At 39.3% G+C, this 16,957-nt stretch overlaps 1 protein-coding gene across 3 annotated transcripts; it reads right to left on the reverse strand.

Moving 5' to 3' along the window:
- Positions 1-1,388: 1,388 nt before the first annotated feature.
- On the reverse strand, positions 1,389-16,498 carry spop (speckle type BTB/POZ protein). 3 transcript variants are annotated; one of them, XM_065949884.1, is made up of 11 exons: positions 16,369-16,454; positions 15,022-15,089; positions 8,050-8,256; positions 7,829-7,950; positions 6,889-7,040; positions 6,636-6,763; positions 6,361-6,538; positions 6,155-6,210; positions 4,977-5,099; positions 4,430-4,572; positions 1,389-3,069 (listed from the first exon to the last, which is right to left on the reverse strand). In XM_065949884.1, exons 3-11 carry the CDS (start codon positions 8,125-8,127, stop codon positions 2,925-2,927), a joined length of 1,125 nt encoding a protein of 374 aa, XP_065805956.1. In that variant the 5' UTR covers positions 8,128-8,256; positions 15,022-15,089; positions 16,369-16,454; the 3' UTR covers positions 1,389-2,924. The 3 variants fall into 3 exon arrangements, with proteins under 3 accessions (XP_065805956.1, XP_029134060.1, XP_020495141.1); XM_029278227.2 differs by having other exon boundaries at positions 15,018-15,089; positions 16,369-16,443; XM_020639485.3 differs by lacking the exon at positions 15,022-15,089 and having other exon boundaries at positions 16,369-16,498.
- Positions 16,499-16,957: the final 459 nt, after the last annotated feature.

Genomic DNA, 16,957 nt, shown 5'->3' on the forward strand with positions numbered 1-16,957 from the left:
CTAATGGGTTGCTGAAAATGTTTTGACTTGAGATAGAATGCAATGTCCCTCAGGGTTTTTACAATGTATTGTCTTTTTAGTCGCGTATCCATCTGGAACAGCTGAAATCATTAAGGATTTCAGATTACCCACATAATGAATTAAATCCCACCATGCGCGTGAAGTCAGAATAAAATCTCAGTCATGTAATCAAGGTCTATTGGGAGTCATTGGAAGTGCCATGTCATGATAGAGAGAAGTGAATGTCTTGCAGGCTGCTGGTGAGAGCTGTGTGTGTGTGTGTGTGTGTGTGTGTGTGTGTGTGTGGAGTGTAGAGGTTTAGGATTGATAAATGTTTCAGGAGGTTCAGAGCTGGGTTTGGGACTGTTACATGGCTGGGCCCAAAGATTGTTTTCAGTTGTAGCTGGTCACTGCACTCTTCACACAGCCAGGTAACATTTTCTGAATGGATGTTAAATCTCACCACATGCTGCTAACTGGATTATGTAGGTGACAGGGTGATTACACCGCAGAACAACAATCACACTCAGCACTCTTACTACACTACAGTTTGTTTAAATCTGCCTGCACCGGTCCCCAGTTGCTCAAATGTAATCCGATCAGATTAAAACTATAGCTATACCATAGGTTAAAATATTCTTCTTTTTTAAAAGCTTGAAAAAAAAATAAAAGGGTTAAAAAATTGCATCAGATCAGGAGAAGATTTGATCTACTTGATGTGCTGTACGCTGCTGTTATCTACAGCAGCAGGATAAGATACTGCTTAGATGTTGTGTCTTGAAAGTAACTAGTAAATAAGCTTTAAATAAATGTTGTGGAGTAAAAGGTACACCACTTAAGTAAACTGAAAGTAGTGGATTAGAAGTATAAAACATAAATAAAAGTACAGCAGATTTGAACAAATGTGTCCCGCTTGTATAAATCTCATCAGTCTGAGTCTGCAAAAAACTGATATAATGTACCAAAACAAAAATATTTTTAAGTTAAACTGTGGTACAGTGACAACCAGCCTCTTTTTATGTAGCAGTAGAACAAATCGACGATTGATCCTTCAGCTGCAACACGATTGGTTGTTTGTTTCATGGTGAAAAAAATACTTATTAATGCACATTTCTGAAAGTTAACCACTTCAGCATGAATTGTAGAGATTTAAAAGCGGAAAACGATAATAAACAATAACTAGGACAATCCTCTTTGTGTTTATGGTTATAAACGGTTAATAAAGTAATCATTTTCCTCACCCCATTATTCATGTATTTAGTCTAAACTGTACTTCTATATCAAACCCATTATCGCTTCATATAAACCTTCTGAACTTCAATGAGAAGGCTGAAAATAAAAGATTCAGGAGCACAAATTCACACAAAAACACCCGGACAAACATGGCCTTGCATTCAATACAAAATAGTTGTGGTTTATTCTTTTGGGAACAAAAAATGGCAACAACTAAGTGTCACTTCTCATAACCAGCGATATCTACAGGAAAGAAACGACAACGGTTCCTTCTATCCATTACCATTTTCCACCAGGTTTAAAATGATAACTTCAAATGTTTGTCATGTGATTTGCCTCGGTTTGCATTTTTTTATTCACATTCGGTCATTTCTGAACATTAAAACGTGTTCATTTCAATTTCATTTCCCCTCAGTCTTCATGCCTGCAAAGAAAACATCCGTTTGCTTTTTTTCAATTTTACCGTTGAAAATGCTTTTGTTTACTGACACGGCTTCAAAAACACTCGTCTCTGTACAAATTTCTATGAAAAAAATAGAAATGACACTTCTGAGGGAAAAAAACAAAAACAAATAAGAAATCCACCATAAAAGAACATTAATATGCCTGATTGAATCCTAATGTTATTTGGACTTTACGCTTCCCTCTGTGTTCTCCTGGTTGGTTTGTCCGTTGACACCTTGGATTTTATTTTCTCTCAAGGGGCTACAAAGACAGATCCACGGACAAAATACAGTTTCACCAAGAATGACATCCAGTTGTGCGTTGCTATTTTCTGTATCCTCTACACTTTTAACCCCCCTAAAGGTATTTGAAAAAACGGAAACGGACGCAGATGAAGCATAGATATGGGAGTACATGTTGTCTTTGTCACTTTCGGATCATTCTCGTTAAAGGGTTCTTATTCTTGGTGGTCCTGCCGGGTCTTTAGTCCATGTGTGCTTGCCTACAGTATTTCTACTTTACTGCTGGTACAGGTTGAAGAGGGGTGACTTTAGTGCAATGTTTCCCAACTTTCTGTGGGAGAACTATTTTGATGATTTTGTCCCATATCTCCTTGTGTTACTAGCCCTTGGTTGTCTTTCTCAGGGGGGCTTCTAGTTTGTCACTGACAGGCCTGCTTCTTCTTTTTTTAGTCCCATGAGTCTCTGAGTTTGGGGTCTTCTCCAACGCAGCAAAGAGAAGCCTTCTGATAAAATAGCCTGTTAAAGACTTTCCTGTATCCTTTAAGCCTCCATATTTGTAGACAGATGGCTCTGATTGGATAGTTGTTGTATCCAGTTCTTCCTCCTGAATGGATCCCAAAGAAGGTACTCGCAGGATGTCGAAGGATTTAACTTCACACGTGGGAAAGAGCTCAATGTCAGACCTCACTAAGCCTGACCCGAGGAGAAAAAGGGAGGATTTTTTTTTGTAAACGACAAACATCCACTTCACGAGCCTACCTGCCCCCTCTCTCTTGTCCATCTCCTTCTTTCTCTTCCACCTCCCTTCATGTTCAGAAGAGACAAATACAGCAGGTTTGATGGGGCAGAAGGGGGGTATTTGGGGGTGGCTGTAGGTAGTGTGGTAGGTAACAGCAAAGGGGAAAAGATGTCCCTGTGTTCCACGGGGGGCGTATATGTGTGTTTTTGTGTGTGTCTGCATGTGTTGTGTGTACACAGAAGTGTAAACACCTCCCTGTGAGGCTGTTAGGATTGTTTGAGGCGCTTGCGTGGGGGTCCGAGGAAGGGGCACTGAGCTGAGGCCAGTGAGCGGTAAGCTTCAGCCACCAGGTGAGGATGAGAATCCACCATCGATTTCCAGCCCGCTGTCTCCATCACCTCTGCAGCATGACTGGAGGGACAAAAAAACACTGAAGTTTAGAGAAAACCTGGTAAAACAGAATAAATACATCAGGTTTTGTCTTATGGTTGTATACTTTATTAATCTGTTTTTTTCCATGATGACTATTGGCCCATTTATGTAGAAAAATATATTAAAAAAGTAAAAGTAGTAGTATTTGTCCTGAGTAATATAAAAGTTCACACAACCAAATATCTATTTTAAGGAGGTTAGCGCCAACTAAAATAATTGCATTACTCAGTACTGCCACTAGGTGCGTGTGAAGACGTTTTCTTGACGTAGTTAAAACATGATCTAGTGTTAAAAAGGAGCGTTTTATTCTGAAAATAATCCAGATGTTTTCATTTTGATTCACAGTCCGGCTTCCTGCCCTGCTCAATTTGCTCTGTGGTTAATTGATGCTCCGTTCTCAGACATCCAGCAATAATAGAAGCCTTGCTCATTGCTGCTGAGGGCTCCGGACTGCCGGAGCTGATACAGAGCCAAGATGCAGCGCAGCGGTGGAAGCACACACATTGACTGAAGTGAAACTTATCAGCTCTGCCGCCGCGGATGGAGTGGAGATGTACGGAACACGCATCTGGTGAAATTTAGGGGTTATGGGTTGTTAGTACCATCGTTGTTGCTAGTGAGTGTCACTGAACACAAATCCACTGAAAAATGGATTTAATTTAACTCTACTTGTATAAAAAGTCACAAACATTGAACTACAAACCCGATTTTTTTTTTAAACCTTTCTGGGTAATTCTTAAAGGTGAACATTTTCAATATTTAACTAAAAAGCAAAGATTACAAATCTGTATAGCAGAGTTTTTTTTCATCTTGACCTTTTTGTTAATCAATTTAAAATGACAAACTCGAACTTAACCATCACATGATGCATACAGAGATGTCAACCCCCCAGGTTAGCATCAATATAGTATAACAAAGAATACTGCAAAGTAGAAAATCTCGAAAATAAATCAATAATTATTTTGTTCCGGCAACAGTTGATGAATCAATTAATCATCTTATCCCTGACATATAGCCGACATCACACAATCTTCGGTGACGTCGCACGTTGGGACGAGTCAGGTTGCCCTGATCACTTTGAAAGCCTCAATGTGTATCAGACAGCCCAGGCTTGATGAGGGGACATGTGAAACTTCATTATCAGATTTAACACCAGGAGAAGAGGCGAGAGAGTGACTGCGCCCTGCTACCATCACAAAGTAACACAAAGACACAACAACAGAGACAAAACGTTCTGTACACTTTGATGATGTGTGAATCTGTAAAAAGGATCCGGAGACCTCATTAGAAGTGATGAGGGGCTCTTTTTTTTTTTTTTTTTCCCCCCGTGTGAACTCACTAGTTGATGAAGTCGACGGCCTGCGTTTTGAGCTGGTCAGCGCTGTGCAGGTCGGCCAGGATCAGGATCTCGGCTGCGTTTTCCACGGACAGGCTGGTGCACAGCGCGTCCTCGCACATTACCTTCAGTCTTTCCAGAGCGTACTGACAAAGAGGACACAACATCAGTATTCACTCAGCAGCTGGGAAAGGTCGGGAAATTGTTGCAGAGATGATTTCAATGTTGAAAATAACGATAAAACTTGAAGTCTGTGATGTCACAACTCAAAGTCAATGAAGTAAAATATCTGTTTTTAAGATACAAATAAAAAACTGTAAAATAAACAATTCAGCTCTTCATGACACTCACATTTTGTAAAATTTGATTTAATTATTTTGTTTATTTTTATTTAACTTTATTGAATAAATGAGTTTTATCTTGGAGCTCTGTATTTTTTATGTGTTATTTATAATAACAACACAACAAGAAAAATCTCTTCATCTTCGTTAGTTTAACCCCACTAGGCAGTCAACCTGAATCGGATTCTGTCTCTGATTGTCGTGTTTACCTTGTCCGCTGCTGCCAGCAGGTCGTCTGCCATCTTGTCCAGGTTTGGAGCCTTGTCTGTGTAGATGAAGCACATCATTTCTTTGAAAACCTCCGGCTCGACGTCATTGATCTCCACTCGATTCTGACAGAAACAGAACAACAACAACGGTTATCTATCAAAGCTTCTCACTCCTGCACATCCTGAGTGTTGTCAGTTATTACAGGTATTTCTCATCAGGTACTCCTGGTATTTAAACTATGAATGATGAGACATGACATGGCCCAAAACTGTACAGTAAGCTGTACTATGTGGGGATATAAGAAATAACATTCCCTTTTTACAGTGATTCTGTAATGACGTGATGTCATTGTAAATGAGGGTCAATGACCTCGAGTATAAATAAAGGTTGAATGAATATTTGTAGAAATGAACCAATTTAGGAGAAGAAATGAAAACAATCCATTCATATTATGAAATTAAAGTTTCTGTACCTCCATAAATTTCACTCTGCTGATTGAATGGAACATTTTCTACGGACAATCACATTTTGAAAAATCTGAATACTTGGAATTGTAATTTTGCTTGTAGCCTATGTTGGATTCGAACCCAGGCCACCTGCTCGTGAGGACTGAAGCCTCTGTACAGGCGACACTCCCACTAACCGCTAGAATACCTGCACCTCTTTTGACAGGTTATCTGTAGTGATTTATATCATGTATCGTCTAAAATCATACTCAACATTTAAAACACGACACAATAGATTAATTGTACTGTCCTTTATTTGATTTTTTTTTAAATACCATTCCTCCATTTTTAACTGGATCAAACACTTTAGTTTCACATAAGTTGTCCAACATTAAATCTTAAATAGCCTTGGTATTGAAGAAAGAAATAACTGGGCAGCTTCTCCTGCAATTTCATTTCTCACAGTCGCATGTGCACAAATGAGAAAAAGCAATTCTCTGCTTCTGTAGCTTTGTCAGTGAAGGATGAATCCTGACCCTCAAGTACGGCAGGACAATTTCATTTCAGGTGTCCTATCATTCAGTTTCACCAAACAGCTCTGTGCTGCAGCCGTCTGACAGCACACACTCCTTCACTCACTTTAAAGCCTCCGCACAGCAGGAAAAAACACAGAGGAACAAAATGAATTTATTTCTAAGAATGAAAAAAAAGCTTTGGGAGCTTGTGCTCACCTTTTTGCTCTCCTCCATCTCATGCTCGAACATGGCGCTGAATACAGGGGACCGAGCTGAATTCAGACACACACACACACACACACACACAGACAGACAGACAGACAGAAAGACAACAGCAGAAATGTTAATATGTGGCTTATCATGAGATAATTACACAACGCACACACACATAGTAAAGCTTTTAAACAGAGTCTTGTGTGTACCTGCTAGGATAGCTTTATGGGCCTGAAACTCCTGACCGGCCACACACAGGGAACAGTCTGTGAAGCGCGAGTTCTCCCAGAGACCCCCCAGCTCGTCTGCTAGCCGGCAGTCAGGAACCTTCACCATGTTCATGGTGTTCTGACCAGATATGTTGACCGAGTCCTGCACCACACTCACCTGAGGAGAGGAGGAGAGGCGTTTAATGGAATGCATACTCCATAAAACGAAAATTGTCATGAGAAAAGTTACAAACCCGAAAGACTAGAAATATTACCTCGCAGAACAGTGTAAGCTTGTCGTCGGGAAGGAGACCATTGGTCTCATCGAGGAGGAAGTCTCTCCGGATGAACTTTTTAAAGCCCCAGTCTTTCCCCTGGACAAAGCGATACGCCCTCTGGCTCTCTGCAGGACAAACACAAGTCATTAGAACTTTATTAGACTCTCCAATTTAAAATGTTACATGTAGAATATGACTCTCTTGTAGACTCTGGTGCTGTTCAAAGTCCAAGCAGACTCAGCTGACTCACCCATGGCTTTAGTCTCCTCTCCCTTGGCGTTCAGGATGGAGAACTTGAACTTAGCGCGTACCTCCGCCTTCGGACAGCTGACCAGCAGCAGGTAGAGAGACAGGTAGTCTTTGCTCTCCTCATCCAGGCCCTTAGGATTTACACGCAAACACCTAAAGGTGGTGAAAGGTTAACAAGCCAAGATGTTAAGTAGAGGGCATGGAGATTATACAGTTGTAACTCTGTTATGTTTCATACAGGACACTTTTAAGTACTTAATTGATTGCCATAAAACGTTCACGAGTAGAGAACCTACTGTTATTACGGCTGAGATACAAAATTATCTCATACTTGGTGTCTGACATTTTCTCCTTATTGAGACAGAAATGAATGAAAAACATTAAAGCAACAGTTTTTTTTTTTGTTTTTTTGTTTTTTTAAATGTAGGGAAACTATTAGAGAAGTGTTCATTGTGAATTCTTTTTTTTTTTTTTCTTCCAAGATTGCAAGATTCTCTGTATGCGAGAAAGGAGCCACAGGTCAGATTTGAACCTATAGTCCTCCACCCACTTGGAGGACTATAGCCTCTATACATTGGGCATGCGAACTAACCACTGCGCCACTGGTACCCCTAGAGAAAAGTTTTTTAAACCACAGTTTTAGTTTAGTTTTAGTCTAGTTTTGGTTTCTGCATCAAGACTTACAGATAATTCACAGGGATGTGCTGTGTAGAGTTTGATTTCTGAGGTGTTTTTTTATTTTATTTTGCTCAATAAAAGGGATAAAATATTAATAAAGATTACAAGCCCTGTATAAGACAGAATCCCAGTCATATTTTCAAACGTGAACTTGTCAAACTGATAAGACAAGGTGGAACTTTACAGATGTTTCCCAGCAAGTCCACTTCCCATACAAAGCTGTAAGAATACCCATACTGAATCACTGATTTGTGGATACCCACCATTTCAGCTTGTCATTGGCCCCAGATGAGAAGGTGGAGCTCTTGATGACCTCCCCCATCTCCTCACGACAGAAGCTGAAGTTGTTGATGGTCCACATGTATGAGAACTTCACCACTTTAATCTGATAAATGAAAAGATACTCAGTAAAGACCTCGTTTATTTCGATTTACAGTATTAACTGAATCAAATTAACTGGTGTGATCTATTCTGCTCACATTACCTGAGTGTAACACCAGCTCTCGGCCACAGGCCCGCTGGACATTTCCGCAGGGGGAGGGGGACTCGGGACTCTTGACATTGCCAGCGTGACAGAAGGTGTTGGGGGCAAGAGGGTGAGAATGCGGAGGAATCTGTCGCTTCCACTCGTCAATGCTCAGTTCTGACGTCCATCTGCATCAGCTCTCGCCAGATGGAAGCAGTTTGCCCCCTAGAAACAGACAATGTGAGAGAGATAATTGATAAGACTGGAAATTCAATCCCATCTTTTAGAACTTCAAACAAAAGAGAGGCCAGACAATCCAACACATTCAGCTCAGCTCATTAGGATGCAACACACAGGCACTGACTGTTTTACTGATCCAGTTAAGATTGAATATCATTTAATTCATGTGTCCACACACACTCTGCACTCGGGTTTGTGGTGTGGCCGGGGCTGGATGAATTGTCCCTGACCCACTCGGGGGACAGCAAGAGATCGATGATCCGAGCCTGTTTTTCGAGATCAATACTCACCGCAATCGCAATTAAGTCTCAAAAATGTACTGTAAATAAACAAGCTGTGGTGGGGGTCAGAGCTGCAGAGCGGCCAAATCCAAGTTTTCCCAATTAGCTTCAAGTCACACAGGAAGTTTGTGCGGTATTGTGTGCATGTTTCCTAACTCAAAATACACAAACTCTTTTCACCAGCATGATCACAAACTCTATGTGTGTGGGTAACCCTGATGCCAGGCTCTCTGCAAGATCATTAACTGTTCCTTTTAATGCCAATAAATATTTCATCTATTTAAAAAAAAACTCTGACCTGTATCATCTTTCTCCTGGACACTGATCTCCTTTGGATGGAAATGAACAGCTATGCACACTGGAGTGAACTGTCTTTAGCTGATTAACTAAATAATGAATTCTAGATATTCAGCTGTTCATGAACTGCCACCAAAAAGTCCTCTGGTATGGGACTGGACTGGCTAATTGTTGAGTTTTCTGCACACTTCTGTTGCTGTAACTCGTCTGAGTATTCCTGTATGTAAATCAATAACAGTAAATCGTCAGTGACTAATGCACTTTTCACAAAGCAGTGAAGATGATAAAATGATATATGCAAACCACTGCAAAATGCCATCACGAGACAAAGTTAAGCGTTAGTGAGGACCACAAGGACAGAAGCCGTTGTCTTTCTCAGATTAAAAGACACAGAGGTCAGAGTCAGTGCTTAATTGTGTGATAAAGGAGTGCAGGTATTGTACTGCCCTCATTTCTTCACATAATGAAAAAGATAAGGACAAATTACCCGTCCAGCACTGGACCCAAACTTGACTCAGTGCCAGAAACATTTTTTCATCCTGCTGCAAGGTCAGGCCTGAACACTGCTGTTTCCACTCCAGTGTTTCCCCTAGGTTTAAAGCGTTGGGGGGGTGGGGACAAGCCGACATGGCGACACAAACACTTGAAAGAATCTTGGTGTTGTGTTACTTTTAATGACAGTTCTTTTCTATCGGAAAGGTATCCTTAAATGACTTTCTGACTCTATCCACTATCCTATCTCTACAATAAAGGCACAAAAAGCCCCCAAATTTTTTTTACTTAACTTTACTTTACTTTACCTTTTGGGGGGGGGGGGGGGGGGGGGTGGTAACATAATGGTAGGGGAAACACTGCACTCCTATACAACACTACTCCCAGCTTCTTGACCAGGACCCCCCCCGGTAATCTGTGGCCATTTTCCCCTCCACTGTTTATTTTCTTTTTCACTTTTACTCTTACTCTTCATCCATCTCCCCCGTTCTCTCAGACCCAGGGCCTTTAATGTCTTCATTAACAAATTAAATTTGGGTCGATACTGCAGTCCAAATTCTAAACATTGGAGAGAGCCGTCTCCCCCCCGCCCCCTCACTTAGAGTCAATGCACACGCGGGTTGCCGCAAACATAAAAGCTTCAGTGTTTAGCCAGCTCTGCATCAGTCTTGAGTCAGGTAGAATACGTTATATCTGAACTAGTTGGTTTGACGGCTTCCATCGCTGCAACACCAAACCAATGGGCGTCCAAAACGGCCGTGTGGTGGTGCCTTAAAAACCCAGTAGATATCATAACATACTGCTCCTTTAAAAACATTTTACTGCCATGATTATAAGACAATCGTTTTTTTCAGCCTCAGAGCCCCTTTGAATAAACTGAGCATGTTTTCAATTTTACAGCAAACATCAAGCTGCCACAAAACTTATTTTCAGACCTCTGAGAATTATTTTTTTCTGAATAATTAAAAAAAGGGCAAATACGTTTCCATGCATGTGTACAACTGATCAGAGGACGTTGGAGCGGGCCACAAAGAAAATGTTTAAGAATCTTTACCATTAGAAGTTTGGCAAGATTTTGATAATGTCCTGTCAATTCAAAAGTATTTATACATTAATGCATGTTTTCTTATCGGAAAAACTACATCTACCTTCCTATTCACCAAAGATGGAAAAAATGAAGGGCTTCTCAATTATGGCAAAAAATCTTATTAACAAACATTGTAATGTATTCTTAATATTGAGACCTAGATTTTCTTAACATGGTTAATCGATGATGTTGTATTAATTCTGCAATTTATGATTAATTCAGGTAAACAAGAAAGCACGTCACAGTGAAACTGGCTTTGCAGACAGATGAAACGTTATTTCTACTTTCCACAGTCCTCAGACAGAGTTCACAGTCAGATATTAAATAGATCACAAGAAAACAAATGAAGGCAATCTTGACATCAAAACGATTTTTCCCTGCTGTCTATCAAGCCGGAGTATAGTTCTCCACCGCACAAAGGTAAAGGCTGTTCTCTAATTGTTACACCAGACATGATGAGAGCATCATTCCATAACACAATCATCGTTTTATCGATTATCTTGCTTTCATAAGACAAAAATCCAGAACTGTGAAAAATAATAGGATCAATCACCCCGTGCTAAATCTGTACCTTGAATTTAAATCTGGAACAAACGTCTCTTATTTATTGTACTGCGTACAAATTGTATGTTTTTCCATGTTATCATCCACACAGCAACAGGAGGACATTTGCTGCAAAGCCCCAAGTTAATAAAACACCTGTCAGGGTGGACAAGATGTTTGAAGCAGAAATAACACCCTGTTAAAAGTAAAACTCTGCAAGAACTGAGTGATACTGCTAAGACTCATTCAAAGTGGACAATAAGCCATGGAGAGAAAAAAATACGGGAAAAAAATCAGAATAAGGGAAAAAGGGGAGTTGATAAAATCTGAGAGAAACTCAGGAAATATAAAAGATGGCAGTTAACTCTTTGAGTACCCAGTCCTAATTCAAGCCCAAATATAGAGTTTAAAGACTAACCAGAGAAATAGTTGCTATGCCACTGTGTTTATCCGTGCCTATAATTACATTAGCCAAGCCAACACAAAACAGTCCCTACCCAATACTTGCTTACCCAGGTTCCAGACTCTCTTTTTAAAACAAATCCAAGGAAGACCCAACCTATATTCTTTATACTGAAACAATGTTAACTGGTGAGATGGAGGGAGACAAAGATAAAAGAGGGGGGTAAAGGGAGAGAAAATGAAAAGTAAAGTGATAGAGAAGCCAAATGGAAAAAACAGGTGGCAAATGAAAGATAGGCCACCGTCAGTGTGTCCAGTCAGAGATAAATTGCAACAAAAAGAAAGGGAGAGGTTTGATGAGAGAGAATTCAGGAAAAGCTTTTTGGACAGGTGGACAAAGATGAAAAACTCACACTCCACTGAAACTCCACCAGCACCTTTTACACAGTTTGGGTTCCCTGGTTCCCTTCTTGTGATCAAATCGGTTTTTAATACTGTATCAGTGTTTCCCCTAGGTTTACAGCGTTGGGGGAGGGGGGACACACACACGCCGACACGCCGACACAAACACTTGAAGAAATCTTGGTGTTCATGGGTTACTTTTAATGACAGCTGTCCTTTTCTATCGGAGAGGTATCCTTAAATGACTTAGTTCCCTGATTTCCGACTCTATCCACTATCCTATCCCGACAATAAAGGCACAAAAAGCCAAAAAAAACATTTTGTATGTTTACAACTTGGAAAACAAGAGTTTGCTTTTATAGTGAAGGAGCTGAAGGAAATAAAGGAGAAAATGATCCTTGTCTTAACTTTCTAGGGAGCAGTAGCTTAGTAACATTAGTTTTAAGTGACAGGCTACATCAAACTTCCCATTAAATAAACAACTTTACTCTGCCCTTCTGTTTTGTGGAAAGCTGCTCATGGTATAATTGAAACACCAGTTGCTTTTGTATTGTTGACAAAGTAGCTGCTCAATAAAAAATGTTTGCTGATGTGTTTACAACAAGTGTGGCGACAATAGTAACCACTTGAACCAAATCAAGAATGAAATGTTAAAGTTTTCTCCCTCCGTTGCATTCAGCACCAATTCAACCTATTTTTGAGATAAATTCATCAAGAACTCGGAAGTCTGCAAAAACAAAACACAAGCTACAGCCAGCAGGACTCAAAGGCAGGTGATAAAAATTGAAAGTTGTCTGCAGCATTTTGGCAATCAAATAATTCATCAGCACTGTACGTGTAAGGAGCGGTTTGTATTATAATGTAAACACATAGACATTAGCTTTTTGAAATTTAAAGAGCGTAACTTAAAATCCTACCAAACAGGAGACAAATGTCACTAACTCACTCAAATTCTCAACCTCTGATCCTTTCAACAATTTGAATCTTGTGGAGTCAAAAGGACTGAAAATAACAGCAGTTTTTTAGCCACCCTGTTTTGTAAGAAGTAAAGTCCAAAACCAAAAAAAGCAAGATGTATGTGTTAGGATATGATACATAAAATGACGTTATGACCGCAGTGTGTTTTTTTTTTTGCCTGACATTTCACTCCCCCACAGCAAGGAAAGGACAAATCAATCTCTGGGCTAAATTAAAGACTGGAGGAATGGAGGCATTTCAGACACCTATATCCAAGGGGGATGGAAAAAAATTGCAACCGTTGTCAATGTGTCAGTGAACACAATGTCTATTTCCAAAGCTGTGGTCTTTGAGGACTGCAGAAAGCCACAGACAAACCTTAAACGTATAATTGGTGCAGGGACCCAGAATCGATTGCACCAAGCGCGCTGGTCCTCTGTGGCAGCGATTTCATATTCTGCCCTCCTTTCCAAAAAACTCAATCTCACAGAGGTATGAACTATTGATTTTGCTACAGCGATCGGCTCGCCTCGCTTTCATCCCTGACTTTGTGCAGACCCACAATTACATTGAAGGGGATTTGACGGGGCAAAAAAAGCGTTAGCACCTCGGCTTCAACTCCTGCCTTCACTTCCTCAGTAAAGCCCTCCTCAATTCTCCAGACACGGGAGGTTAAGGGGTGGGGGGGGATCAATGCATTTCTAATGTCTCCAGTCACCTAGTTCATACCTTTACCAACAGTAACACTTGACATGTTGACCTCTAAGGGCAGACTCTCCTGCAGGCTGCAGAGCAAGAAGTCCAGCACTGAGCTTTTAGATGATCTGTAGGGAAGAAGGGCTACACTATTTCTATTTCTATCATTAAAGGAGCAATATGTAAGATTGAATTTAATTATACAATGACCTTACATCATCAGACATTAAAGAAACATACTATGTTGAAGGGCTGGCTTCAACAATGAAGCAGCCAGTATGTCCTCTTAAGTTTCATCTCCGGGCTGGAATGGTTTGTTTTTGTTTTGACCAGAGAAGGTAGGCGGTTTTAAGACATCCCCACACGGCCATTTTGGACGCCCCTTGGTTTACCAGGCAAACAGCAAACCAACAGATGTTGCAGCGATGGAAGCGGGCAAGCAAACGTGTTCAAATATAACTGAGTCTATCTTCTACTTTGTTTTTCTTACCGTGTGTCCAAAAATGATCCTCTTAATTTTATTTATGATATTCATTCATTACCACTGCCCTTTTTAATCAATTATGTTTTTTTCTGATTAATCGCACTTTTCCTTTTGTTCTTCTACAGGTTTGTTTGGTACTGCTGGCTGTAAAGCAAATTGGCCCTCTGAGATAATAAAGAATCCTGATCTTGAAATTAACATTGTAAATGAATAATACAGATAAATGATTTGATGATTGATTTTCTTAATCACATAATCTTAAGACAATTTTGGAAAGCAATCTGGTTTGGCTAAACTTGACATTAATCTATTCCAAGTAATTAAGTATTTAGCAGTAAAGTAAGTAATTGTGTGTGCAGCCCCCTCACTCTGACATCTCTCCATTAATGCATGTCCATTGGCCCTGTTTGTGCATGTGTGTATTTCGGGTCTATGTGTGTGTGAGTAGTAGTTATAGGCAATTAATCGAGTTTAAATTTTAACTGCGATCTTGGCTTCCCATGATCATGAAAAAAGATCATCGAGATGAAACGATTACTGTACCAAAAGCCGTGTTGTTCTCGTTTTGTCATGGGACTTACATGATTCAGTGTTTGTTATTATATTTTTATTGGTATATGTTTATATTTTTATTATGTATCTATTTTCATGTATTGCTTGTCTTTCAAATTGTTCAGAATGTTAAAGTGTTGTAATACGTACAATAAATGCATGTGATGCTGATGTTGTAAAATCAATATCAATCAAAATGATGATGATGATGATGTTTGCAATAATCTAGCAGCCCAAGTGAGTAACATGTCTCAATAACAGATTGAAAAGACGAATTTCCTTCTAATTTTATAAAGTTAATACATTAAAAATGCATCATAGGATAATCTTTTGTACAATATTACATATTTTAAAAAAATGTATTATGTGTTTCAATATTTCAGACTCTTTACTTACTTTGTAGGTTCATCGCTTACAACAGTCACAAACTGTTTTGTATAAAGCTGAATGAACCCTTGTCCGGAGCAGTTTTTACACATAGTAATAAAATATATGAGTAGAACGATAAAAGATAAAGATATCAATGCTAACGTAATGTAACAGTGTTCAACACCTGCCTGGCTGCATGAGTGATAGACAAAACCCTTCAGTCAGTGGTGTGGTGTTGGTCTGGTTCCTACGGTGGCTGGGAAGTGCAAAGCAAAATTACAAAGTGTTAAACACTTTTACAAAATGTGAGACAAATTTACAGTTTGAAAAACATTTGTACATTTTATGAAACTAAATTAAAAAAAAAAAAAAACACTTACCAAGGACAAAACAAATTTACAAGACGTGAAACACTTACAATCGCTGAGACAAATTTACAATCGCTGAGACACATTTACCAGTCCCCCAAACAAATTTACAAACGACAGAATCTTGACGGAAAGGGAATGTACCGCGACATAAACAAAACAAACAAAAATTACCCCTCACTCCATCACTTCCGACATTTGGTACATTCCCATTTTGTCAAGATTCTGTCGTTTGTAAATTTATTTTATAAGCTGTAAATGTGTTTTTTTTTTCTTGGTATAAGTGTTTTCGGTTTTGTAATTTTGTTTTCTAAAAATGTTTATGTGTCTCACATTTGTAATTTTTTGCTTTGCACTTCCCAGCCGCCGTAGAGATTCCAGTGAACCTGACTCATGTATACCACTGTGCATGATCTGATCTGCCAGGTTTAGAAGATAACTCTCTTACTCCCTCCCTATCTATCTATCTATCTATCTGCCCTAACACACTTAAACGTTGTCAATATGATTTCAGAGGAGATTGAGAGAAGAGCTACTCCAACAACATTATTTGTTTTAATAAACTTTTTGTGCATCTCAACACTTCATAATAGTTCTGATTAGTATCATCAGGACACAGATAATCTCATCCCTGTCATCTTTGTATTAACCACATTAATGATTTATGGTCGAAGACTAGAACAGAGCGATGTTTTCTTTACTTCACTCTTATCACCCTTCTGTTTTTGTTTTTTTTGCTGTCCATCTTTCTTATGTGTCATGTGTTGATGGTAAATGAAACTCTGGAGTCCATGTAGGCGTAGACAGTAGTTGACCTGCTAATACAGATTATTACGCTACTTCATCTAAAATTGACTCCTTATTAAAGTCTCGCGTAAAGACTGGTGTCTCCATGTTAAAATAAAAGACAAATAAAACGACAACAAGATGTATCACCACAACAGTTAAAGAAAAAATACAAAAAAAACAATCCAGACATTTTGATGATAGCGTATTCGTCAAGCTAGCCCTATCAATGTAGCATTTAGCCTAAGGCTCACAAAAAGGTCGGGGGGGAAAATGACGGAAAACACTCACTAAAAAGGCCACACAACATCCTCTCATGTTTTACTATCAGAATTTTGACTCTAAAGTAAAGCTTTCTGTTTCATGTGTCGATGGTCTTACCTTTGTGTTGGGTTTAATTACAACGATAGTAGTCCGGGATCTTCTGTTGTTGTTTGCTAGCAGGTTAGCCTTTCTGTAAAAGTAGTAGACCAGGAGAGTCTTGTACAGAGCGCCCCCTGCTGCCTCGGAAGAATATCAGTTTATGACTCAGAATCAACATTATAGGGATTATATTCAACCATATGCATGTTTTTTTTTTTTTCCTTCTTAAGAATCAAGCATTATGTGTAGCCCTTATTTTGACAATAGTTTAAATGTGGTGAAGTGATTTTTAATACCTTTGAAACACAATATATTTCAATTTAATCAGCAGACATTTTGAGCTCTTGCCTTGTGCCAAGATTAGAAATAATGAATCTGTAATTTTTTTATCGTCTCACCCTGAAGGAATTTTTCATACAGCTTTCACCCTTACAATGTGCATTATTTTAAGATTATCTGCAAACATACCAATGCTGATGAATTGATGACATTTTCCGTAAAACAGCTTGTCATAAAGAAACATCAAAATAGTTTAAACCAGTTCAACTGATTCCAGGTATCTTACATAATTACCTTTTTCAAAATGACAATCCTTTCCAGAAATCAA

Source organism: Labrus bergylta, chromosome 21, assembly GCF_963930695.1.
Source record: "Labrus bergylta chromosome 21, fLabBer1.1, whole genome shotgun sequence".
NCBI classification, from domain to species: domain Eukaryota; kingdom Metazoa; phylum Chordata; class Actinopteri; order Labriformes; family Labridae; genus Labrus; species Labrus bergylta.

Bases quoted from the DNA above. Each gene is read 5' to 3' on its own strand.
- spop (XM_020639485.3), bottom strand. From the start codon at position 8,127: ATGTCAAGAGTCCCGAGTCCCCCTCCCCCTGCGGAAATGTCCAGCGGG. The intron at 5,100-6,154 runs GTGAGCACAAGC...TGTTTCTGTCAG, and splicing joins AGATGGAGGAGAGCAAAAAG to AATCGAGTGGAGATCAATGA. The intron at 3,070-4,429 runs GTGAGTTCACAC...TTGTCCCTCCAG, and splicing joins GCCGTCGACTTCATCAACTA to TCATGCTGCAGAGGTGATGG.